Raw genomic sequence first — 27,906 nt, 5'->3', positions numbered from 1 at the left:
AGTTACACAGGTAGACAGGGGCAAAGGCAGGAACATAAACAAGGACAGGCAATGGTTGAGGCAGGCGGCAGACAAACAGTATCGGGTCACAGGCAGAGATCAGGGCAGGCGGCAAACAAACACAGTCCAGTACACAGGCAAGGTTCAGGGCAGGCAGCAGAGAATCACAAAGAATAAACAATCCAAACGGAAACCAGGAAACAGTCCACAAGAAAACGCTCAGTAATGATCACCACGGCAAATCAAGACTTCGCAAAGGGTGTGTGTGTGTGTGTGTGTGTGTCTTAAATAGTCCAGGTAATGATCTGCAGGTGTGTGTGGCAATTGGTGATTGGTGCATGTGATTGGAAGGGAGGATTATGGGAAGTGGAGTCCAGGAACTGACAGGAACAGACAGTGATCGTGACACATATGATGGTATCAAATTTTCATGTTGCGATTAATTGCTGAAGCTTTTATCACGGTATATGGTATTATCACAATATTGAAATAAGTTGCAAAAAAAAAGTGTTGTCATACTATAACAGGTTTAAGAACTCTTTTTGTAATAACAAAAAGAACTCTGAATGTTTAAATACAATAATACAATACACAAAAAAATATATAAAGTAACATTTTCAGATTAAATGCAAAAGAATTAGGCTATAAAGAACAACAGGTAACACTGTACAATAAGGGCTCATTATTTAATGCATTAACTAAGATTGAGCAATAGCTACATTTGTTACAGAAGGTATTATTTTTTGTTAATGTTAAGAAATACAACTGATCATTGTTAGTTTTATCTCAGGTCCATTAAATAAGTTCTTTTGATTTTAGTAATGTTATTAAACAGTAACTAAGAAATTAACATTAACTAAGAATAATTAATGCTTTATAAGTATTTTTCATGGTCAGTTTGGTAATAATGAATTAACATGTTAACTAATGAAGCCATATTGAACAATAACAAATAATCAGAACATTTCTAATCATTAGGGCATGTTGTAGTCTAGATTAAAATATAAAAATGTTTAAGTTTGAAAATAGTCTTTAAGTATTAAGTATTTGGTGCTGTGATGAACAACATTGAGATTACACTGGCTTTTTGAAGCATTTTAAAAACTTCACTAGCGCAATTGCTTTGTTTGCGGGGTTTCCGGGGTAACCGCTGCATTTCTGCTGTTTCATCAGCGCCCTCTGCTGTCAGAGACTGAACGTGCACTTTCATTCAGCGCGTCTCCTTCACTCGTTCCGCCATGTGCTTCTCGTGCACGTTGGGCTTGTTTACATCTGAGCGCGTCCCTTTGACGCAAAATACAGCGGTGTTGTGCATTTTATACGGTTAATGGGGAAAGTATTCTTAAATGCATTATAAAAATTTTAATAATTGGTAATAAATTATTATTTACGGTATTTTAAAGTGCCCATGATAACAATATTGTGCATATTCATTATCGTGATATATCGCATTAACGAATATCGGCACATGTCTAGTACAGACATACTACATGGGGATAAAAAGGAATATAATAGAATAATAATAATAAAAAAGTAGGCAATAGAATTAAATATAATACAATATAATGCAGTAATAAAAATATACCATCAACATCAGGGTCAGAATTACAGATATTTCTTCAGGACTTCCCTGACAGACCAGGTGCTCTGGAGAAACATTTCCAGGGAACACACTTTGTGATGGAACATCAACTGCAGCTGAGTCGTGAGCTCAACCTGACTCAACTGTCTGAGGTTCATTGTCAGCCACGACTGGGCCTACACCATCAGGTACAGAATCATCAGAGCGTACAGAACAGTTATCAGAAAAATCATCATCTACAGAAAATACGTCACTCAAAGGGAGGAAATTTACACACAAAAGAAGGTTTCTGTGTACCACCTTTAACTGACCAGATACAGGGTGTTTAATCTTGTAAATGTGGGTTTTAGGATCACAATCAACCACAGTATATACCACATTTTCCCATTTGTCTGAAAGTTTGCGCTTGCCGCGTTCACTTTTATTGGCTAATAGGACCATGTCATCAACTTATTTTTGTGATTGTATATGTGGGCTTGATGAGACTGTTCTTTTGAAGTGTTAAACTCTGCAACAACAACAGCATCTCTCAAATCCTTACTCAGGGACTCTACTTACTTGGGAAGAGAGTCGTTCGAATCATTCCACAGTATGCTCTTGAAAACAACATCACTTGGCAGTCTCGGGGTGCGACCGAACATTAGATAGTAGGGAGGGTACCCCGTAGTCCCGTGCACTGTGCAGTTGTACATGAATGTAAATGTATGGAGCATCCGAGGCCAGTCTTGCTTTGGTCGTGGTTCAAGGGCTCTGATCATGTTTCCCAATGTTCGATTAAATCTTTCTGTGATTCCATTGCCCATAGGATGATATGGTGTCGTTTGTGACTTGTTAACACCAGAAAAATCAATCAAATGCCTAATAAGATCACTACAAAAATTGGCCCCCTGATCAGAATGAATGCATTCCTGGAAACCATAGTAACAGAAGTAGTTATCCCAGAGCTTCTTTGCTTCTTTTGCTGCAGACTGGTCTGGGCAGCGAAAGGCATGGGCCAGCTTGGTAAAATGTGACCACTAAAACATCAACTGACCTGTTCTGTGAATCTTCTGCCGTCCAGAAATCAATGCAGACTAATTCAAGTGGACCAGATGTCTTGACACTCTCCAATAGAGCTCGGCCCTCCGGCTCTGGTGTTTTTGCAAGCACACAACGACTACACACTTTCACATAGTCACGAACATCACGTTCAATGTCTGTCCAGTAGAAGCATTGATGAGACAGTTGGAGAGTGCGAGATTGGCCTTTGTGTCAGTCTCATCGTGACATCCTTTCAGCACGTCAGCTTTCAGGGAAGATGGTACCACATACTGAAATCTTTTGTAACGTGACAAGGAGTCTCTCGACACATGATACAAGACACCATCATTCAATAATAGCTTCTCCTACTGCATCAGAAGCTTCCGTATAGCGCTGGGGTCCCCCATGCGCTCACGTCTCAAAAGCCTGCGCTTTCGGTCAACATAGAACATCACCCTCCGCAAATGTTCATCCTCAAGCTGTTTATCTCTCAGTTCTGGTGAGAGTAAGAAGAAAGGGCATCAAACCCAACGTCTGTGATCTCTTGGACAAATCCAGCCAGAGGAGTGGCCCATGTTCGTGTTCCTTCTTCCCAAGAAAGGTGATTAGAAAAGACAGCAGCCACTTCATCACTCGAAAAGCTCCCAGGCTTGTCCGTGTCTGATTTGACTGCCAACTGCTCACAAGCACTCGCTGGGACCTCTATACTGTCAAGCACTCGTTGACTGGTGTTGGACAACCGGAAAACATCCTGGACAGCAGCACAGGTATGGTTACTTGACTCCGCCAGCAGCTTGTCATAGGGTTCCCTTACTATGCGGTGACTGACACAACCGTTGACAAAAGGCTGCCTGCTCAAGGCATCAGTAATTGAGTTCTTCGGCCCTGGAACATATTTGATGTTAAACTCAAAGGCAGCAAGTTTGGCCACCCATCTTTGTTCACAGGCGTCGACCCTAGGTTTGGTCAAGATGTGTGTCAAGGGATTATTATCTGTCCAAGCTGTGAACCAATGTCCTTTTAGCCAGTGGATAAATTTATCACATACGGCCCACTTGAGGCCGAGAAACTCAAGGCGGTGTCCTCGATATCTGGCTTGCGCTCTGGACAGTGACTTACTTGCGAATGCAATGGGTCGAGCCCTGCTTTCTCGAGGGCTCAGTTGCGAAAGCACAGCGCCCAATCCCTCAGATGAAGCGTGAGTGGCAAGAATAAAGGGTCTGGAAAAGTCAGGATGTGCAAGAACAACATTTGACAGGAGAGCTTCCTTTAATGCTGATAAAGCCGCCTCACAAGCTGGAGACCAGTCTTCAGGAGTGAGTTTTCTGGACGCAGGAACCCCTTTGCGCCCAACACCTCTAGCTTTCCTAACTCCGCTAGTCAGAGCAAAAAGCGGTCGTGCAAGGGACGAACAATTCTCAATGAAGCGTTGGTACCACATAACGAGGCCAAGAAAAGACTGGACTTTCTTAACCGATGGGGTGACACCATCTGGGCACATCAAATCCGCAGAAATAATTTTAGTAATTGCTTCAACTTTTCCGGGGTCCGTAGACACACCTCCCTCTGTAATCAAGTGACCGAGGAATTTTACAGAGCTTTTTAAGAAGTGGCATTTCTTCAGCGATAATTTCAAATTGTGCTTTTTCAACATACCGAAAACCATCTCTAGCTTCTGCAATGCAACTTCTTCATTAGGTGCGAAGACCATTAAATCATCCAAGTAGCACAACAGTGACAAAAAATTCTGTTCACCAATCATCCGCATGAAGCTCGAGGGTGAGTTCCAGAGGCCCTGTGGAAGCCTACTGTATTCGTGCAACCCCACTGGTGTTGTGAACGCTGTATACTTTCAGTTGTCCTCGTGTAATGGGATATTATAAAATCCTGAGGTCAAATCCATAGTGCTAAAGAACAAATTGCCACCTAGGGCTGCTAGACAGTCTTCCTGATGGGGCAGGGGGTGCGCATCCTTCACTGTCCGCGCATTAAGCCAGCGGAAATCCGTGCATATGCGAAGATTGCCATCTTTTTTCCAGCACAGAACCAAAGGTAATGCAAATTCGCTCACTGACTTGCGGACTCCTCCATCTCGTTCAAAGCAACACATAATTTCTGGTATTGTGAAGGAGGAACTTGTCTGTATGGTAAGCGAAACGAACAGACAAATTCTGTGTACAAAGTACTTCACCGCAATCAAGAGAATGTCTGGAAAAGATAGACTCATACTCGAGCACTAAGTCACACAGTTTCACCTTCCAGAATTCAGAAACTTCACACTTTTCCAAATCAACGGTATCCAATCCACACTTACGGAGCCTGTCGGTCAGTGTATCAGACTTATTTGACTCAGCTGCTGACTGCTGAATGCTTGAACAAAGTGGAAGCTAAGGCTTTGTTTCGCACACATCCTCCAATGCAATACAGGGGTAAACGTCGGCCACTTTGGCGTTTCATTTCAGCGTTACTGGCTTATTGCTAGGGTTGATCAGCTTAAGTGGAATCCAGCCATCGCCCCAAAGCGGAGTGACAACTCGACACACTAGAACATTCCTGGAGGCAGAACAGAGTCTAGATGGTTCCACCATAACGGTACTGCCCGGTTGGCTACAGGACTTAATGGGGAGTTTACCCCAGACAAGATGCTCTTGGCCAGGTGAAAGTGTAACTGCATGTTGAAGTTTAACTGTACCAACAACATCAGGAATCGTTCCGCCCCTCCACCGACATACACCAGCTATCATAGACGAACTCGTCACTCTCTGGATTATGTCCACTGGGCGTAGAGATCAGTTCCCTATATCTGTCAGAATTTTTTAATCTGTGAACAAGATGTTTGATGACGTTTGTCCCCAAAATGAGATCATCTCCTTGGCCTGGAGCAACAAGACATTGGACAATAATTTTACAGCCGTAAATGTTCAGCTTACCTCAAGCATGCACTTTGGAAATGCTTGTTTGCCGCCACATCCAATTAAGACAACGTCTGTATCTTCTTCATTAACAGTATCCAAAGCACCATGTTCCCTTAGTTTACTGACGACTGAATCATTTAATGTACAGGCCATAGAGCCGGTGTCCAACATTGCACTGACAGTAAGTGAATCATTAATACGAACAGGGAATTTTCAACATCACCCACACACCCCCTCGCTGAATGTGGGCGTGTCAGTTTCCCTGACTGTTCCCTGACCTGAGGTGGTATTAATGCGGAAGTCAAATTTGGGAATTTCGCTGTGCAGTCATGTTTGGAGTGACCAGCACCATGACATCTAAAACATCAATGATCAGATCTGCAGTGGTCGAATGTAGTGTGCGTTGTGTCGCCACAAATCTTACAGTTCCTTGGTCCAGCTGTGTTCCTTCTATGCACTCTCCCAGAAGATACATACTCAAGTTTACTCTCCTCCTTTGCCTTCAAAACTTTAATCAGCATGTCAGCCATCCGATTCAGACTGGAGTGATCCTTTGCATCCTGATTAGATTCACCAGACCCGTTGTTCCCATGCTTGAGACACATCAATCTAGACTCAGAAACAACGTTAGAATTTCCACAGCTCTGTATGGTCGTGTGTGCATTTTGGCTGACTGGGTAGGCTTTGGTGCTCGTTCTTAGCTTAAGCTCACGCTGGAAACTGTCTAAAAGCTCTTGAACATCTTTTGCAGTCCAGCATTCTAACGGCCATACTTTAAAAGTGCTAGATCAGGTTCTGGGCAATTTCTCACAAACATCATTGCAACTTCAGAATTTAAATTGTCCATTCTTCTGCCTTGCCCTCTGAGACTATATCTGTTAGCTTTATTAAGGCAAAGCCAGTAGTCAACAGGATTTTCGCCGTGTTTAGGCAGTGTACTGTAAAAGTCTGCGAGTGGCAGGCTGGAGTAGGACACTTCACTTAAGTGTTGCTTAAGTATGCTGTATATAATCTCAGGGTGATTCGTGCAGTCAACCGCAGGGTTGCTGTTTAGGGCTACTTTCACAATGTCTTTGGCCCTGCCCATTAGATGACTAATAATCTCAACAGCCTGTTCAGTTACTTTGACATTTCTCTTTTGCAGGTAAACTTGCATCATATCAACCCATTCTTGAATGTCACATCTGCCTAAACCATCCCCCGTAAACACTAGTGGGTCTTTTTCATCTGATTTCAGAATGACATTCAACTGTGACAAATCAAGATTAGCACATTGAGAGCCTGTGGTGTTATTACCATTATTGGTTCTGGCAAATTCACCCCCTGACAAAAGTTTGGCTGTAACTGAGTCACCAATTTGTTGGCCCAATTCTTTAACTAAAGCACCAAATTCTCTGACATCTTGATCGCTAGAACTTTCCACATTACATGACTTCAGAGTAGAAGTAAGTGTCACGTTCTGAGTTTGTTTTTGATCTGTTTTCATGCTTTTTCCCTGTCTTTAGTTTCATAGCCAGTTTTCTAGTTTGTTAATTGTTTAAGTTACATGGTGTTTGTAGTATAATTTCCTGGTGATTTTCCTGTTCCTTGTTCCTAGTATTCCATTAAATGTTATTGAAGATATCTCCTTCATCGTGCATTGAATACTGCAACCCAGACTGTGACAGTAAGAGGGAGAGACTTATGTACATCATGAGCCATATAATCTCCCTCATTACCAGCATGAATGTCAGTCTTATAGCCGAATTTACCCAACCCTGGCTTGTTATCAGTAAACTGCATCAGGTATTTACCCTGTCCAATCCCCAGAAAAGAATGATCTGAACCACTCTCAGCCATTTTTTTCAAATGTAAAATACTCAAAACATTCTAGAATTAAACTCAAAAGGCAGATTAATCAAAACAAAACTGTCGTTCAATTTTCTTCACTTATCTGCAGTCCTACGTTTTTTCTTTTCCCTTTCTAAAGTTCCTCGGAAAAAAAAGTGGGGGCCTGTCATATATGGGCCATTCTACAGAATTGGTGCAAACTGCCTGTCCCACAACCAAAAAACACATTTAAAAAGCATGTGCTAGCTAACCATGTGCTGATTAGCATCTATGAGCTAGGCTCAAAAGTATCTAAAATTGTCACTACTGAAACAGTCATGACCGAAACATGTCATTATTGTTTTGGAAATGACAAAAGGGAACACATAATTATTTATTTGGGGGAAATAAACATATTTTTATTACAGTTATGTAAATCATTAGTATGTTTTAGTAGTGTTTTAGTATGTGAGTTAAAATTATGTAATGTTTTGTGGTCACTACCAACACATTACTGTCACTACCGAAAATGCGCAGTCACAACCAAAACATGGGATGTTTTGTCAAAAATAAAGCATATTGAATTATCAACTAAGATGTTATTATAGTGTTTGGTTCAATGTTTATTCAAACTAATGAATCCTTAATTTACAGTCCCTGCAAACAAGGCCTACACAGGGCCTGCACTATTAATCTACAACAATAAATCTGGCAGCACAGGGTGCCACACAATTACTATTAATGAAAATAACGGTTAACGATTGTTAAAAAAAGAAATGGTCAATGACTGGCAGGGGCATCTGTCACTCAAATATTCTCTAAATCATCTTCTGTAAAATGTAAATCTCTTTGATTCTGACTACTACATGATGATTAAATCAATAAATAATCAACTTCATCTAACCAAATTTTTGCTAAAACAAATGTGCTTCAAAAACACACAGTTATAGCAGCCAAAGAACAACTGATGCTGAAAAGTCAAGGGTCAAGAGCCCAACTAAAGCAAACTCTCACCTCCATAACGGTGACTTCAAAATTTACAATTTTCAATAAAACATCAATATCTAAAAGTTTGTATGAAATAAATAGTCAAACTGGATTGTATTAAGTAAAGATGCTGAGATCTAGACAGATCTGTTAGCGTTTAATGTTGCTGCTGGTCATGTGACAGAGTTTTCAGCTTATTTAAATAAGGAGATTTTACTTTACTGCCAGTCATTTGACCGTTTTATCATCTGTTTTGTTATTGTATTAATTACAGATTATTTTTGTAATTTTACATATATTTTACATATATTTGCATGTAAGAAATTGCATTTAAGAAAACAGAAAATACTGTATAAAAATACAGCCAAACAGAGCATGGGAAATGAAAGTGGGCTGCCTACACAAAAACTGCATGGGCCCAAAGGTACAAAAGTTGCTCTGGGCCCAAAAGGGCTGGCCCACACTGGGCCATCATGGGCTTAATAGCCGCTTTTCCACTGTCGGGCCAGTGCGAGCCAGGGCTTTCAGCGGGCCAGGCTAGGCTAATAGCCCTAGACTTGTAGCACCGAGCCCAAAATCACGCTGCATTTCCACCGTCGGGCCAGAAGCTCCGCAGCGCTTCACTAAAACCCGCCCGTAACACGCCTCTCTGGAACAACGTCACACAAACCCGTCATTTCACAAACAAATGGAAGTTTTATCAGAAAAATAATCAGAAAGAAATCACTGGAAACTAGCGAGATTGTGAAGTGAACATGATAAAAGCAGGCGTTTGTTGGCATTTTGTTGTTTACTTAAAGATTTAAAAACCCAAGCATCGATGTTTTACCAAACAAATTGATCATAATGAATTCATTTGTGTCAAGATTAAACATTAGTCACAGAAATAAAGTGGTATTTACTGTTATTTCACAAAAGAAAGAGGACACACGCACTTATTCAGTCGCGTCTGTTTCTGTTTATTTGTAGTCATGGGACAGTATGTTTACATCACATTTACAAAGAATGATATGATATGATGATTTCTACAAATTTTCCACCAAAAATACGACCTGAGGAGCTTTAGCACTCTCTCCAGTGACAGTCCCAACAGTTAGGCCTATATTTTCAGTCTGAGAAACAGAGGAATCCCGAAAAACTGGAGTTGCTTTATTTTATGAAATATGCGGAGCTAAATATGGATATCAGACAGTCCGTTAAGAGACGAGACGTGCTGACAGATAAAATAAATACATGATTGTGATAGCCTACGTATGTGATTTGTCTGATTTCTTCAAGCCGTCGTATTTACCATGCTTACTATAGTAATAGCGCGCATAGTCTTGGTGATCAGAATCCACATCAGATCACAAACAGAAGTTATTTCAAACACTTGCTGCTGTCTGAAAGTGAGTTTTGAGCTAAAATGATTTTAAAAGTCTTTAATGCTGATGTTAGCTAGTCACCTACATGTAATCATCCACGGCGCCTCCGTCTCCACACACAGATAAACTCCACCTTTGTTCGTAACCACTCCCTCCCCGAGCTGGCCCGCTTTGGACCAAGGTATTCGGCGGGCCGAAAAACCCTGGCCGTTGGCCCCGAGGAAGCCCCGACGAGGCATGATCAAGCCCCGGAAGTGACAGTGGAAACGCGACTGGCCCGCACTAGCACGCCCGCTTTAGGCCCGACAATGGATGACCGCTGCACATGAGGACATTAAGGCTGTCCCTAGGCACTTGAGACTGGCTGTTCCAGCCCAAGAATCTACTTCAGAGCCTGCTCCAGCCCAAGAGTCTATTCTAGAGACCACTCCAGCCCATGAGTTCGCTCAAGAGCCCATTTTAGCCCCTGAGTTTCCTGTCTGCCCTGATGTGACCATGGAGATCATTCCTGAGTTTCCTGTCTGCCCTGATACAACCACGGAGGTCTTCAGTCCCCTTCCCTATGCATGGACCTGGCCCACCTTCCCTCCCCCAGATCTGCCTCTGATCCACCTCCCACCGGTTTGAACATCTGGAACCCGCTCCTTCGAGGGGGGGCTATGTCACGTCCACCAGCTGCGAGTGCCCTTACATGCCTGCAAAGGGCACTGTTTCCACTGACACCACACACATCATGGACTCAGTTTCCCATAATGCTTTGTCATCTGTGTAATCATGTGCAGCTGTTTCCCATCACCTCATTATCCCTGTGTCTCTCTCCCTATATAACCCAGTTCAGTTGTTTGTCTTGTTGTGAAGTCTTGTCTTGTACAGAATTACTGAGTGTTTCCCCTGTTTTCCATGTTCCTGGTTTTTGATATCTGCCTGTATTCTGGTTTTCTTGTTCCTGTCTCACCCTCTGGATTTGTTTGTTTGATTGGACTGGTTTACTCTGCTCTGCCCTTCTGCCTGTTTAACGGACTATGACTTTGGATTGTGCTACCAATAAACTGCATTTGGATCTGCTGTTGTTGTCGCTCAGTGCTTCCAACAACTAACACCAGCAAATCATTACATCTGTAGAATGGCCCATATATGTTAATTTAGGAATTATGGGTAATGTAGGATTTTGGATTTAGTGTTAAGAGAAGAAATGCACTTTTGTTAAATTGTATAGTTTTGTAAAAAAAAATTGTATTTAACTGATGTTTCATTGCATATATGATTGGAATATTTTATTTTCTTTAAAGGATTAGTTCACTTTCAAATGAAAATTAGCCCAAGCTTTACTCACCCTCAAGCTATCCTAGGTGTATATGACTTTCTTCTTTTGATGAACATAATTGAAGAAATATTAATAAATATCCTGATGCATCCAAGCTTTGTAATGGCAGTGAATAGGGTTCATGAGTATGAGCTGAACAAAGTGCTTCCATCCACATCCATCCATCATAAACGTACTCCACACGGCTCCGGAGTGTTAATAAAGGCCTTCTGAAGTGAAGCGATGCGTTTGTGTAAAAAAATATCCATATTTAAACAAGCTATGAAGCCGAATATCGAGCTTCCGCTAGACCACCTTCTGTATTCAACTTACGATGAAAGTGTAAGCCTCTTGCAGTTCACGAAGCTTACGCTACGTCATGCGCCTTCCTACGGTGGCCGAGAGAGCTCAACTCGCTGCAAATGAAGAAAACATCTTCATCAGTTTGACAACACATGCGCTGCAAAAGTTCACAACACATGCAAATACAGAGACACATGCAAATAGACAAACGCGCTGTGAATAGCACATACCAGGCCCAGCGATCTCAAGCCCCTTCTGCGATGATCTGAATGATGATGATGATGATGATGATTAAGCTACTTTTAGAATTCAATTAATAATTTAATTTGCCCTGCAATAATTTAGACGCGCTGTAATAAGATTAGCTAACTCCTCATTTTAAAAAAAACAACTTGTAACACCTACATCTCTTCTCATTTTTTTCAATATGTATGGGCCACAAGAGAAATATTAAGAAATAAATTAAGGTTAAATAGTGTTATCAGAACATGTTGAAGTAGAGCTCTCATCGCTGAGTTTTTAGTTTCACTTTCTGCAGTGAATAATTGACTGGGATTTGAGACATAAAATCAAGTAAATTATTAAAAAATAAAAAATATTATTAATAATAAATAATATAACACAAAATAATACCCCCCCAAATCGTTTGTCCTGGCGCTGGGACTGGCAGAGACCACAATGAAAATGTTATAAGGGAACACAGTGACGTACCTGCCTGGGACCGCTTCTTGTTCAATGTTTGCTCTTCAGTGGTGTGCACCTGAAAGGTGAGTTTTTTGTTTATCTTAACATCCTGATCGTATGTGCATTATGAGCAGGCCTATTTGCAGCGTGTTTCTGTATTTGCATGTGTTGTGGACTTTGGCAGTGCATTTGCTGTCAAACTGATGAAGATGTTTTCTTTATTTGCTGGTGTTTTTTCTATTTGCATTTGTTTTCTTCATTTACAGCGTGTTGAGCTCTCTCGGCCACCGTAGGCCTTCCCTATGCAACTTATGGAAAAAGTGTAATTGACGCGACACCAGTTTACACTTTCTTCATAACTTGTATAAGGAAAGCGGTCTGGCGGATGCGGCATATTTTACTTCATAACTTGTTTAAATATGTATATTTTTTTACACAAACACATCGCTTCACTTCAGAAGGTATGTATTAATTTACTTAAACTTCATGAGAAAATATCAGGATAACAACTAACGCCTGAATGTACCTACACCAACACAAACCTGTTCCCCACCCCCCCGGAGCTGTGTGGAGCACATATTTATGATGGATGGATGTGGATGGAAGTTTTTTCTTCAGCTCATACTCGTGAACCCCATTCACTGCCATTATAAAGCTCAGATGTGTCAGGATATTTATTAATATAACTCTGATTGTGTTCATCAGAAAGAAGAAAGTCATGTACACCTAGGATGTCTTGAGGGTGAGTACAGCTTGGGCTAATTTTCATTTGAAAGTGAACTAATCCTTTAATATTGTGTAATGATGTAGTTATAAAACTCCCGCTGTTGTTAAATGCTTAGATCTGTAGAAAGAAATGGATGGGAAGTTGTGCAGTATGCAGTCAGCTCTGTCGTGAGATCTCTGAAGTAAAGAGAGGCAGAGAACTTTCCTGGGCTAGATGTGTTTTTTCTTCCCTTTTTAAATTTTTACCTCCCTCTGTGACCAGAACAAAACAATGCTGTAAAATACTGATGTGTCGTTCTATTTGAGTCAGTAGAGATTTACAGAACGAGGCTTTGATTGACCAAACTACCATTTAGACCTATAGAAGGTGATGAAATGTGTGCAGATCAGAGAAAAACCTCAGTGTCTGCAGCTGGTGCATGAGATATAAGAGATACAGATCGTTCTGCAGATGTGCTTCTGTTTGTCGCAGGCCGTCCTGATGCTCAAACAATAGATCAGGGGGTCGCAACACCAAGGTCATGGGTTTGATTCCCAGGGAAACCAAGAATCCATACATGCGATTGATTTGGAGCAGCAGGGAAAACCCATCCCAGAACGGGAGAAAGCACGGCCGGATTCAATATATGGGCTCCAGAACATGGGAGCATCGTTTGCTGACAACACAATGTTGTGAACGTGTGAATCGAGGCACGACTGCCGTGGAATTTGTCAGCGACAGCATTGAAACAGGAATGTCCAAAAGAAAAGCCTCCTTCTGTATGCATGTGTCATTATAACAATCACATCTCACACACTTCATACCTGTACCCAACCTGAGATGAATTAAACAGAATTACCCACAACTCCTTTTCACCACATTTATGTTAGACACACTCTGTGTTACTTTGTCCAATTTGATTTCATGGTGACTTTAATGTGTGTTATTCAAGAAGAGCTTTAACATCAAAGAGATTATTCCTATTCAGGACAGTGTAATAGTTAATTTCATCTTCATTAAGATTATTGTGTTTTACTGATCAGTGGTCTATGATTATGTTTTGCCTTAAAGGGTTAGTTCACCCCAAAATGAAATGCGTTCTGACGAACCTGGAAGCGTTGAAAGCATAGCAGAAAGACGAGGGGAGAGAAGAGATTATTGAATAAAGTCGTTATTTTTGTTTTGTTTTTGCACACAAAAACTATTCTCGCCGCTTTATAATATTAAGGTTGAACCACTGCAGTCACATGACTGTTTTAACAATGTTTGTACTACTTTTCTGGACCTTGATAGCACATGCACATCTCGGAGACGTCTATTTGATGTGTGTTAACATCTGGAAGACGTATTTTTTAGAGCGTTTCCTCATCTGCAATACGTCTATAGGACGTTTCCTGTCAGATGTCAAATAGACATTTAGAAAATGTCTTCACGATGTTCATGATTTAGAATGTACGTAAAACTGACATCTTAAAGACGTCTATCAGATGTTTGTAAACAGCAGCTTTCCAGATGAAGTGATCTTTAACAGACGGTCATTTCGTTGCTTTTCAGGGAAGATTTTAAAAAAAAAAACTCGATTTCATCAAAAAATATCTTAATTTGTGTAGAGAAGATGAACGAAGGTCTTACGGGTGTGGAACGACATGAGGGTGAGGAATTAATGACTGAAATCTCATTTTTGGGAACTAACACTAACTCTCAGTCTTCACTGTTGAAGGCAGTCGAGTTCAGGAATGTAAAATGTATAGCCTGAATGTGCTTTGGGTAAAGGCATCAGCTAATGCATATATGCAAATGAATGTTAATTAACGCGGAAGTCGATGACCTTTTGAATGAGGCGCCGGAATTCCGGTGATTTGCGTCACCAAAAATCCGTCCGCCCACCGCGAGCTCACACACACACACACACACATACACGCATCTCAACTCAAGTCTCACGCGCTTTTGCCTGTCCTAAGCGGTGGATAATGTATACATAAAAATAGGTTAATGTTTCTATTTTACGGCCATGTACAGATCGTCATTTCTAGCTCATGTCGTTTTGCTGTTTGCTGTGTTTAAATGGTCGCTGTGCGTAAAGATCGTCCGTCGGGATATTCTCAGAGTCAGAGAGGTGAGTGATTTCTCCTGAACTTACACAGTACGGTACAGTGACTGTACAGTACAGTTTTCAGTTTTAAAGTGTTATTATAGTCAGTCTGTGGTAAGAGCCCGCGTGTTTACAGGTAAATGAATAAGACACACCAACTGTTGTTTCACATTAAACTATTAATTTACTTAAACTTCATGAGAAAATATCAGGATAACAACTAACGCCTGAATGTACCTACACCAACACAAACCTGTTTCTATATAAATGTTTCTTATCCAACTATCTATATTTATACTTGCAGTCAAACTTTGGACACTCTCACCTTTAAATCTGAAATTTTAATGACTACTTTTCTTAAATCATTGAGCTAGAGCAGTGATGGCAAATCAGCATACATGAGACTTTTGATTTATCTGACTTTTTTGTTCACTGTACATAATTTGCATTATTTCATAGGTTTTATGATGTATTTGCTGCTATTCAAAACTGTGGAAAATAGCAGTGACGCTTTTGTTCAGACACAGACCCAAATATTTTGTGCTGGACTTATTATTACTATATCTTATACTGGATCTTCACATTTTAAAGCATTTTTACCAGAGGTATGATCTCATATTATCAGAGCTGTGGCTGTTTCTAGTCACTCAGGGTAAGTAAACATGAGTAAATCAGAGAGGAAAATGAAGGGGAGGTTTTGATCTTCAAATTCCCCCTTTACGCTCCGGCTGAATTTGTATAGAGCTGAATGTAAATGAACGTAGGCTATGCTACAGATTATGTCCTAAAAAATATTTAAATTATGAATGTTACATAAAACAAACAAATAAACAAACACTTTGTCCATAGTTTGAAAGCAGAGAGATTGTGTAAATCACTAAATTATAAAAAGCAAACAAAATCACATATGAACTGGCAAGAAGCGAATGAAAGAACATTCACTCTGAAAGTAGAAACACATTACTGTCATTCACTATGAATGTTAGAGACCTCGTACACGCGTTACATGTTAAAATGCTTTTACAGTTACAAGTTTAGAACAAAAATATCTGTTGTTGGACATGTTAATGCGCTTCATCTGTTTGAGCGACTCGCTGCTGGATCAGCCTTTTACAAAACACCAAGACTAACTTAAATGTACAACATTTGAAGACAAGAATATACCTCAAAAATACCTCTCAGCAAACACACGGTGCACAAATCATGTTATTATGGATTATTATTAGTTGTTTTTAGATTAGTAGTTGCAGCCAATGTCTCAGTGTTTTATCATGTTGAGTCTCTCATTTGAACTTTTTTGAGTTTTTAATGCTCTCTTTAAGGTTTAATTCATATGTTGATTTAGAGTGTTTTCACACTGTGTTGGTCGGCTTGCATGTTTCCAACCTGAGTTCAGTTCCTCCATGCCAATCTTTTCACACTTTCACATAGTTTTGGGTCAGAACCGCAGTCGGTTTGCGTCATTGCAGTGATAACTAACTAACGACTGAGAATGAGAACATGTTTCCTGTTTCGTTGAATTTGATTTAGAGACGCAATTTTCATTGCACATTTGTCTGGTGTGTATCAACATCCAGAGTTCTCTCGCTGCCTTTATAGAGATGATGAACACAGTATAATTCATCTCTTTCTAAACAAGAGCACATTTATACTGCTTATACACTCTTAAAAATAACAGTTTTCACAGTGATGCCATAGAAGAAGCATTTCTGGTTCCCCAAAGAACCTTTCAGTGATCAGGAACATTTTTTCTAAGTGTGAAGAACATTTTAATCATCTAAAGAACCTCGGAAAGGTTCCGTGGATGTTAAAGTTCTTCATGGAACCATCAGTGCATCAATAACCATCAATAAGGAACCTTTATTATTAAGAGTGACAAGTTAAGTATTTTTCCCGTGTCCTTAGGGGAAGTCTTCGGCTGTATTTATGCTTTGGTACCTCATGCGTTTTACTGATCTCGTTGCCTTCTGATCATGAAAAGATTAGGTGTAAATGACGCATTCGACACCAATAGCAATCCATCGCCAACACTAACTGCCATATCATGGAAATGATCTCAATTGAATTTACATATTCTGTAAAAAAAAAAAAAAAAAAAGAGCAGATCAGATTTATATCTGTTTATTTGTCCACGTGTAAATGTCTCGTCTGTTTGTAGTGAGCTCGGTCTGCTGTCGTTGTGAGTATCGAGAGGCCGAACGCTGCGGCTCTGTTTGGATCTGTGTTCGTTCAGAGTGAACTGTGGTTCCTGTTTTGTCACGGATCCAACTGTGTCACGTCCCGCCAACTTTTACTGAAATAAATGATGATCTGATGCGGCTGTCTGTGCGAAACCCTTTCATTCAGACCGATGGAGAGATAGTTTGCCCTTGATAAAAAACCATCAAATCATTCATGAAATTGCTTTATTGTGATCATACGCTGAAACAATTCAGACAATTGAAGACGTTTTTAAATTGTTTGTTCATTGTCAAAATACATAATACTAGGCTAGACAACTATATACACTACCGTTCAAAAGTTTGGGTTAAAAATAAATGACAATATATTCACATAGAAAACAGCTATTTTAAACTGCAATAATATTTACTGTATCAAATAAATGCAGCCATAGTGAGCAGAAGAGACTCTTTCAAAAACATTACAAAATCTCACCAACCCTAAACTTGTGAACAGTAGTGTCGTGTGTGTGTGTGTGTGTGCGCAGTGATTTACAATCAGCACATTTGACATTTTCTGGTGTATTATTGTGTCATTCTACACTTTATAGCGATTATTGTTAATTTGAGGAGGTTTGTGTTGTAATTCTGTGTGTCCGTGTGTCTCATTCTCAGCTCTGCTGTTTTTATTTGAATCTTTTGTTAGTGTTTGGAAGAAAACTGGCGATCATAAAGATAAAAATTAAATGGGGACATTTCTGTAGAAAAGTAGGCGAAGTCAATTCAGAGCAACATTCAAGATTTATTTTCATAGTGCATATTGTTTTAGTGCAGATTTATATTGTTCACGTCTTCTAGCTTAATAAATCATTTAATAAAAATGTGTTTCATTATATTTTAGTATGAATTGATAAAAGCAATAAGATGTTGAATGTTAAGCTGTATTGTGAATATATGTGCCTGAATGTAGATGTGCTGTGTTAAATGTCTTTCCCACAGAAGATCTCAGCTTTATCTGATGTGCTGAAATCTGTCACCATAAAATGAAAAGGAAACAGTTAAAATGAATGAGAAATGACAAAAGTAAACGAAAGAGAGAAAGAAACAGCACAGATGTACATTTGATCTCTTGACGTCACGCACATGGTGCTATTAACTAGATGCTTAGATGGTCACATGTTAACACACATATTGTTTAGCTGACATTGATGTTTCTCTGTAAAGATGCTTGTGTGTTTATATTCTGAGACTGAACACACTAAAACTCTCTCTCTCTCTCTCTCCCTCTCCCTCTCTCTCTCTCTCTCTCTCTCTCTCTCCCTCTCTCTCTCTCTCTCTCTCTCTCTCTCTGAAGGAATGGCATGGTGCTGGTGAGTAATTACACAATACATAATTTCACAATGTCTACATTGTTTATTCGGTTTTCTAGTATGTTAGGGGCTGTAAAAACATGCAAAGTATGAAGTTTAAGTGAGGGACATTCAGAGAAGTATTTTGTGTCTCAACATGTCAAAACTGACCCCATTTAATTTTTAACCTGTTAACTGTCCCTGCCTTTTTGAACTTATTCATGATTTTATACAAAATATAAAAAGTTATAAAATCAAAGCCACATGTCTAACCAAGTTGTGTTGATATCACAAAAATTGAGCTGCTAAAAGCATTTAAAGTACCATTTCCATTGTAACACAATGTCCGATTTTAAAATGGTTTTCCCAGGATGAATTTTGAGTGTTTAAGCTTTCGAATGATACTTAATTTATGATTGTTACTAAAATATATGATGGTTACACTGACAGTTAACAGGTTAAATACATGTTCCTGGTTTTATTCTGAACTATCTTCTAAAGACCCCCAAAGAATCTGCTTTTAAATCATCATTGTACTAAAACCAAAAGAAGTTATTGCAAAATGTTTACTTGAAAGTAATCTTTTTTTCCTGGATCTTTAATCTTCTCTGAGTTCTTTAATCATTTTGTCTTCCCACTCTGAGATTTCTGCTAGATGAACTAGGGCTGTCAAAGGAATATAATAATTGTGATTTATCTTATGATTTCTGACTCCTGATTCATGATTTATGAAACAGTAATAATGTCAAATTTATTTGAATGTGAATGTTGAATGTGACGCAGATTTCGGAAATCCTGCAATAATTTCATGTTGACCTTGAATGTGGATTTCTCCATCATTGGCCATTTCACAAACATACATGTGTTTAGTTGACATTAAATGTGAACAGTATAATTGTGATCACTAGAGATTAGGGTGTGACGATACACTTAGGTCACGAGACAAGACGATATTTTAATACTTTTTTTAAGAACTCTTCAATGATGAAATATATTACAGGTAAAATCAGTGGTGTAGTCTAGTTTTTTGTAGTGAGTATACTGTGATTTTTCCCTCCCAGCCTCATACTCACCTGTCCCAGAGCAACACCCCATAAGCACCGCCACACTCACTAATAAATATAGTATGCATCTGATCTAGGCTACATGTAATTGAGAGCATTCTGAAAGACTGCTTATGTGTGTTTTATCAACATGTCAATTTATTATAATCAACAAAAGACTTTACCAGCCGGAGAGACTGGACTTGTTTCGTGTCAATCACCATCAGCCAGTTAAGATAGCCTGAGATGTTATATGAATATGGTCCCTGGATCACAGGTTTTATCAGCTGGCAAGTTTCAATGCACATTTAAGAGTGCAAGTTGCAACTAGTATTACACTCTAAATAATGCTGGGTTAAAAACAACCCAAGTTAGGTTGAAAATGGACAAACCCAGCGGTTGGGTTAAATATTTGCCTGACCTGCTGGGTAGTTTTATTTATCTCAACTATTGTGTAAAAATTGCTGTATTACTTGCTTAAAATGAACCCAAAATATGTTGGAAGTTAACATTTATTAATATTTGATATAATAATTAAACAATAAACATTTATTAAATTGTTTATTAATAAATGTTCACCTTTTGATTATTATTGTTGCCTCTAGTAATTAAGTGTCTGATTTTTAATTTTTAACCTTCATTTTAAGCCATCCATATAGTCATTTTTAATCAATAGTTGGGTTAAATAAAACTACCCAGCAGGTTGATCAAACATTTAACCCATAGGAGTAGTTTGCGGGTGGGACATGTCCCCACCACTTTTTGCCAGGGTCGATATTGTCCCCACCACTTTTTGAAACATCTCGCGGCACGGATATCTAATACAAAAGAAACATCTCTAGTTGATTCGTTTGTGTTAAATAAGAGGCGATCTGCCGCTGGGATGTGTCGTTTTTGAAATCATGTTGAGTGCTCGTTGCCGCTGTTATCAGTGGCGCAACAGTGTTCTCTTTGCGCTCGTGCACAGTGCGCAGTCTTCACACGGACGAGCGCTTCAATCTATCGACGTTGCGGACACAGACTCTATTCATTCCGGTGAAATCACAAACAAAATGCACATAAACGTGTCTCTGCTCTTGATAAACAATCACTGATGAACATCTTTGGTTTTAATGAGAAAAAAAATAAAATAAATAACACGAGGGCGGATTAGAACCCAGAACCTCTGTCATGCGGAACAGAAGTTAGTCCATCAGGACAATCTAATGCTAGATGCGGATTTACGTATTTACTGACTAATGTAAATACTTTTGAGACTAACTATATATTGTATTATAGTAGATGTAAGGACGAAACTATCATATTAAACATGAGGTATATGTCAATAAATTTTGTGCATTTATTATTATAATGATACACACACATTCCCGACACACACATTCCTGTCCCACCCACTTTTTAAAACAAAGTTACGCCACTGATTTAACCCAACTGCTGGGTTTGTAAATTTTCAACCAAACTTGGGTTGTTTTTAACCCAGCATTATTTAGAGTTTTAGAGTTAAATGAACAATAATGGAAAGATGAGGATTAACAGCATGTCACAATATCACCCTGTTTGGACTTTGTTTTCTGTTTTGCACCATTTCCTGCCAGTCTGTCATCATAGTTATGCTAAATTGCACTAACTTGCAATTCGATTCAATATCAGTTATGTATGGATATACTGTGTATGCGGTACAGTAGGCTACATGGCAAATTTTCTCAAGAAAAAAAAAATCTCTCAGCTAATGCTTTAAAAGATATAGGCTACATGGGAATCAGTTGGTACTACATTAATATTGAAGATTAAAATGAACTGATTTGTATACAAACTTAAATCACACTTAAGGACATTTTTATAATAGGCTAATAAAGTTATAATAAGCCTACTAACTTTAAAATTATTTCTACTCCAATTCGTTTTTTTGAAATACAAACATTTAAATGGTGGCTGTCAACTTGACGGATTTATTAAAGAACATTAAAAATATAATTAATATGTAATATGGTGTTTATATTTAGCTAAATGCTCCTCTCTAGAGTTCATTTTTCTAGCTGACTAACGAGTTTACGGTCACTGTTTGTTCTGAGGTAAATGTGACATTACATGACATTGTTTACAAGCTGTTATTAACGTCTTTCCGCGATTGAAACACTGAATAAGCCTGCACAAGACATGATACGGATTTCGTCAAGTTATACTGTATCTTTTAACATACCTAGTTAAGATGTTCATTCATGTTTATTTCGCGCTGTATCTGGTATTAAAGCGGAGGAGAGGATCGGTTCACGGTATTTATGTTTTTTTTACTTCGAAGTAAAATGGGCATAATTTGAAATATGAGACTTTGTTTTGTCAAAAGCAACAAATCTTATTGTGATTTATTGGATGGTTGCGTATCCTCGTGCTTTTTTAAGTGGGTATACGGAAATCCTTAACCTTTCCTAGTGGGTATACGGCGTATACCTGCGTATCACGTAGACTACACCACTGGGTAAAATAGTGTTTTATTCGACTGAAAGTCACAAAATGCAAAACAATGCAGGTGCATTTTAAAATGTTTGAACTAATCTAGAGCTGCGACTAACGGTTATTTTGGTAATCAAGTAATCGGTCGATTATTTTGACGATTAATCAGATTTTTTTTTTTTTTGGTAATAAAAATAGACCTAAGTGAACAATAGCTTTTAAAATGACTTAAAATACATATATAATAACAATAAGGCAATGATAATTGGTTCAAATAAAGTATCAAAAGCAAGTAATATGGTTTTATTGAACAACACTGTTAAAACACCTAATGCAGTGTACATAACATAAACATAATCAACTACATATAACTAATGCCTGCAGAGGGCGCTGTTGATTGTTGTAATTACACTTTACAGCAGATCAAATCCTTGTTTAATATTGGCCAAATGACATTTAATTAAAATGTCCACATCTTTAATATTTGGCCACTTCTTTATGATAGAAATGCTACAGCCACTATAATTTCTTGAACAAGAACATGTGGACATCAAAACATGCAAACTCTGAGCGAATGTTTAAACTTTTATTTTGAAATCGCGATGAACGATATTTAGAAACATTGATGTATTCTCCTGTGTTGGCATGGGAAATGGCACTCGTTTTGTTCCCAGATGAACGTTATAAGCAACCCAAACAGAGATGAGTTTGTTGAGACGCTCCACGCGTGTAAATGATAACAGTTCAACGCTTCACTATAAAACTCAAAGCGCGTCAGACTTCATATGCGTTCCCAAATACATTTTATTGGAAACCCAAACAAACAGCACATACAGACACTGAGTTTGTTTGTGAACGGAGCCACTGGAAGAAACACGTGCCTGTAAATAAGCATCACGGTTCACTCTGAAACCCGCAGCGCATGTATATTTTATTGACAGAACAATATAATGCAAGCACTGACACTGTAAAAGGTTTTACCATGAACTCAACTCCATCATGATGATACCGCGAGACAGTTTTTCACCTCAATGAGAAATGTCACGTTTTCATATGGTGGCACGAGATCTTGTCACACCTCTGCTAGAGATCACTATCTGTCATCTGAACTCTCTGTTTCTCATGTGTTGTACTGAAGATCGGCACCTGCCTCAGCTCAGTCTCCGCACCGCTCTCCTCCAGCAGGACGTGTGTGTCCGCCTGCGGCTGTGTGTCCGTCCTCTGAGTACGTACACGACCACTGTTAGCCTTATCAGTGATTACAGCTCCTTTATAACTTACTGACTTCATCTGTTCTGTCCTCTGTTTGAAGTGGCAAATGAAAACCTGACAATTGACTTCAGTGACTCTGAAACCGGAGGCTCCTACACGCTGCTCCTATTTGTGTCAAAACGGAGCAGTGTTCACTGGGTAAGTCTCAGGACAACTCACCTTTCTTTATGAGGTTTAGTTTGAGTCGAATTACTGCGAGACTAGACCAGAGGAAAGACTGGGTTTGATTCAGGGCCTGGATTTGGATTCATATGTCTTATCATTTGAAACATTTAAGTAGTAGCAACTTTATATGGCTGTTCACTCTAATGTGAACCTAGATAAATGTGCACTATTATTAGGCGCATATCCAAGTGTTTATGCAGAGTGAAGCTAAACATGGCATGATATGGTAATATGGTACTAATGATAACAGCAGAAACAACTTAAAATACTCCGTCATTTTTGGTCATACAGATAAGAGTAATACATCATTCAAAACTTTATTTTATTAAACGCACAATAACAACAAAACATTGTGCTTTTGTAAAATAAAGACAACAAACAGGATGCACTTTCTGCCGTCTCGGGCTCCCTGAACTTGAGCGCGTCACAAAAATAGACCAAAACTCAGTGTATACTTGCCACACAGACATGAGGAATACATCTATAGAAAACTTGAAATGTCAAGTGACTGTCAACAAATATTCTCAGGTTATGTAATCCATATGAAAACATGGTCAATAAATTATTCAAATGTACAGACAGTCTCCTTGCTGTTTTTCATGACACATTCATAATCATTACGTTTGCGGGTGCGCTGTGGCAAGCTTTATGCGTGTGTTTGAGTGCTGATTAGACCATGTATATATAGGCGATTAAAGACTCATTATTATGATTTATGTGGTTTATTAATATAAACGCACAATTAGTCGACTAATCGCTTAAATGAATGACTACTAGTTGACTAGTAAAATCTTTAGTTGAGGGCAGCCCTGCTAAATCGGAGAAGGATCTACTGATTGTGATATTCTAGCTATAATCAACTGGCCAGAATCTCAATAGACGTGAAGGACTATAATGTGTTAAGAGCTCCGTTCCAACATTTTGTTGTAAATTTGTTTGCAAGTGATTCGCTTCACAAAACGCACTAACCACACGTGTTATTTTTGCTAGTGGAGCTGGACTTTATGTAATCTGACTCAGACTTCCTTTCTCTTTGTGTAGTTTTGTTCATGAGTTTGAAGGCTGAATGAATGTCACTCTCCACCAGATCAGATACAGTTGAGACTGATGATTAATGTTCTGCAGAACACACGAGAAGAGTGTCTGCTTTGTTGATTTGTCATTGTTTTTGTCTACGATTAGACCTGTGACTTATGTGCGAATCACAACCCTCCAGCTGAGAAACACCGGTTGAGTGAATGCGATCATTAAAATTAATGCTGTTTATTGGTTTCACTCGTTTGCCTGCCCATTCAGTCTGAATGGTTAATGGTAAAACAAACTTGGCTTGCTGTCCTCGAAGGAGGCTCGAACCCGAGGCTCGGCTTGAGCTCCGAGTTAAACCCCCCTATAACAGTACTGCGTAGAGGGAGAATAAGAGAAATAGAGGAGGAGGAGAGATGCTGGAAGAATTGTCGCTGGGATGACGCAGTGACTGCTGCTTATATACGCTCATAATGATGATTGACGGGACTGAATGTTTAGGCTCCTCCCGAACCTATGTTTGGAGCTACATTTATAGCAGGGTTTTTTTAAACCGGGGTCCAGGGAATGTCTAGAGGAAAAACTGTATAAAATAAATAATATATTTAACAGATTTTATGGCATCATAATGATTGTATTTTCTTCTTCAGCAGTGTATCAACAGAGGCAGTGATGATCTGCTGTTTCCTCACAAAGCAAGAATTCAGACGCGTGAAATGAACATGACGTCCCATCAGGCCTTTGTGAGTGAATGCCTGCGTTCCTTTATCTGTGTTTAATGACATTTGAGTTTCTCAGACTGAATGAATGCAACTTCACTGAAGCTGATATAGAGTCGCTGGAGCATTTATTTTATTCATGCAAAATTTCTAAAATAAATCAATAAATAAATTCTGGGCCGACCTTCATGTTTGGTTAAGTTTGAAATATGTAGTGCCTGATTTTGATTTCAAAACTATTCACCTTTTTCCTGATGAGCCGACTGGGGTTTAGGTTATGGAAGGCAGTTCTGGTTTAAGGAAGTTTCACTCAAAAAGACTGACTCCAATCATAAGGTTGCACTACAATCCGTCAGTTTGACTGAAAGAGCTGTAAATTTCCTCCATGAGAATAACGTAACGCTTGGTATTTTCATGTGACATGTTGTAACAGGAATATCTGTGGCAGTCTCTGCGTTCTTTTCCTCATGATTACATTCTTTTTCTCTCTGTATTCTGCTGTAACAGTATGAAAAAAGACATCCTATACTGCACATTTGTAGTCCGTACATCCGATTTGATTTACAATATATATCCCATTAATAATTCCCTGGAATGCACTGAGAATCTCTCATTTTTCTCCTCAAATCCTCACGTCTCTTTCCAGGTTTGTTTTCACACAGATGCTTTAAAATGTCATTTTCTCCCTTTCACTTCTAATCATATTAGCATTGTTTACTGGAATTATTCTAGAGCAGGTAAATACAATATTTATTGTCTGTCAAAACGACAGAAATAACTTTAAAATATTATCGATTCATATTCATTAATGAACATTTTTGATTAAGGCAACGTATTACATGATACAGACATGCATTACGACAGTGATATTTAACACGTCAGTATTAGTGTTGTGGAAATATTCAAGGGTTATTCAGGGTCTGTTGTAGTAATTTATTAATGCTTTTACACTTTTAATGTTCAATAGTGAGTAGAATAATGTCATCTCATTGTACCCAGTTTTTGAAAATGTGTATTATTGTGTTCACAGAGCGAACCTTTCACTAATTATTTACAGTTTAAAGGAAATTACTCCCATAATTCATGCAAAGCGTCATGGGGCGTAGGGAAAAGATGGATAAAATATGGCTTTTTCACTCTGAATTTGGATGTTGAGTTTTTAGTCAATAAAATTGCAGTTATGGCCAACCATTTATTACACAAATGCAGATTTTGTTTTAAATCCTCCTACTTTTCCAAAAGGAATTGGTGGTGTTCTCCAAATCTAAGAACAAAAAAAGCCTTTAAGCTTTGTAAACTTTTAAAGTCCTTGCCATTTTCTCTTTCTCTGTCTCTCTCTCTTTGTTGTTTGCTACAACTTGGATTTATTGTAATTGTATTAAGTTTTCTTTGTATTTCACTCAAGCTGTTTTCAGTGTTTGTAATTGTGTGTCTGTCGCCCTTCAGTGGATCCTGCGGTACGACTGTTTCCCAGCGTGGCCCGGCTCCAACGTCACAGTGCATGTTCACAAAGACAGTGACCTGCTGATCAGTGGATCTCATATGGTCCAGCTCACAGGTCTCTCTCTCTCTATAAATGACCAAAATCTGCACCATAATACCCGAGTGGCTGTGTTTACATCTGCTGTGTTTTAACCAGACGATGAGGATCCAGTGCCTGAAGCCAGAGTCAGTGTGGACGAGCGTGATAAACGCTTCACTGTACGCATGAAAACAGATCAAATGGTCAAGATCAGCCTGTGCTACAAACATTCATTCCCAGAGTGTGTTGAGCAGAGATATTTTGGAAAGGTGAGTGAAAAGTTTCATCTGGTAGAGTTCTTTTGTCAAACAAAACACATAAAGTTTAGTTTACAAAACCATTTTAACAATTTGAATCCCCGTTTTGCAACGAACGATCTACAGGTCTGAAAATGCCCTAAATCTTACATTACCATTGAGGTGTTGTGTTTGTGTTGCAGATTAATACGACTGTCAATCAAACCGTTGATCTGAGATTCCCGTACCTGATTCCTTGTGTCTGTGTGCAGGTGTGCATGACTGCTTGATTTCACTTTTTTTGTTTTGTTTTGTTTTATTTCTAACATATATATATAACATCTGCATTGTTCTGTGTTCACAGTTGTGGTTTACAGGCATTGATGTAAGAAGAAACACACAGTGTCCCTTAAAAAAGAAAATACTGCCATGTGAGTCAGTTAATGTGTGTGTGTGCGTTTTTGTGATTTATGAGGACACAAATTTGTATAATGACACGGGTATTACACTGGTATTACGACGTAAACATGTTTTATGAGGACATTTCATGAGTCCTTATATTTAAAATAGCTTTGAAAACATACTAAACAATGTTTTATTAAAAATGTAATATACAGACAGTTTTCTGTGATGGGTAGGTTTAGGGGTAGTGTAGGGGGAGAGAATGTACAGTATAAAAACCATTATGCCTATGGAGAGTCCTCACTAAGATAGCAAAACAAACCTGTGTGTGTGAGAGTGTGTGTGTTTTCTAGTCTAGGTTGTTTGCATGTGTTTGACAATTTCACCTTCTTCCTGCAGATGGCGGTGATATCTTGTCCTCCAGCTCAGCGAGAGTTCTCGGCTCTGTTCTGCAGTGGGAGCCTCTCTGTCCTGATGACCAATCAGATCCCTCTGTCTCTCTGTGCTGGCGAATCCATACGCAGAACTCTTACTGTGTCCCCGTCCCCAACGCCACCCTCTATGGGACAAAACGTGTATGTGACGATCACATTTTAACTATAGCTCACAACTATAAACTGTAAACTTTTTAAAATTTAAACTTCTAAATTTTACATTTTTTGTAAAAATGACTTTTAACAGTCCGAGTAATTCAACATAATTCAAGCATAACAAACAATACAGAGGCATAAACTGAGACAAATAGAAGTAGGAAACACGACAAATGCATATAAAATACATAGTGTATTGAATGCTGTTCT

The 27,906-nt window shown here is 38.9% G+C and overlaps 1 protein-coding gene across 4 annotated transcripts in view; it reads left to right on the top strand.

Moving 5' to 3' along the window:
• Positions 1-14,553: 14,553 nt before the first annotated feature.
• Positions 14,554-27,906, top strand: part of LOC127516969 (uncharacterized) — a 214,263-nt gene continuing 200,910 nt past the window's right edge. For 3 of the 4 annotated variants that reach the window (XR_007931152.1, XR_007931153.1, XM_051901939.1), the window contains exons 1-10: positions 14,554-14,789; positions 18,279-18,294; positions 22,906-22,992; positions 23,080-23,177; positions 24,878-24,970; positions 26,393-26,504; positions 26,586-26,737; positions 26,908-26,976; positions 27,069-27,135; positions 27,506-27,681. Coding sequence is in view for 2 of the 4 variants with exons in the window: in XM_051901939.1 (XP_051757899.1) it covers positions 14,685-14,789; positions 18,279-18,294; positions 22,906-22,992; positions 23,080-23,177; positions 24,878-24,970; positions 26,393-26,504; positions 26,586-26,737; positions 26,908-26,976; positions 27,069-27,135; positions 27,506-27,681 (975 nt within the window). In the remaining 2 variants the exon portion in view is untranslated. The remainder of the gene's footprint in view (positions 14,790-18,278; positions 18,295-22,905; positions 22,993-23,079; positions 23,178-24,877; positions 24,971-26,392; positions 26,505-26,585; positions 26,738-26,907; positions 26,977-27,068; positions 27,136-27,505; positions 27,682-27,906) is intronic. The other variant, XM_051901940.1, reaches the window with a different exon arrangement.

Source organism: Ctenopharyngodon idella, chromosome 8 (assembly GCF_019924925.1).
Source record: "Ctenopharyngodon idella isolate HZGC_01 chromosome 8, HZGC01, whole genome shotgun sequence".
NCBI lineage: Eukaryota > Metazoa > Chordata > Actinopteri > Cypriniformes > Xenocyprididae > Ctenopharyngodon > Ctenopharyngodon idella.
The sequence above is the reverse complement of the archived record's forward strand: the minus strand, read 5'-3'. Positions and strand labels throughout refer to the sequence as shown.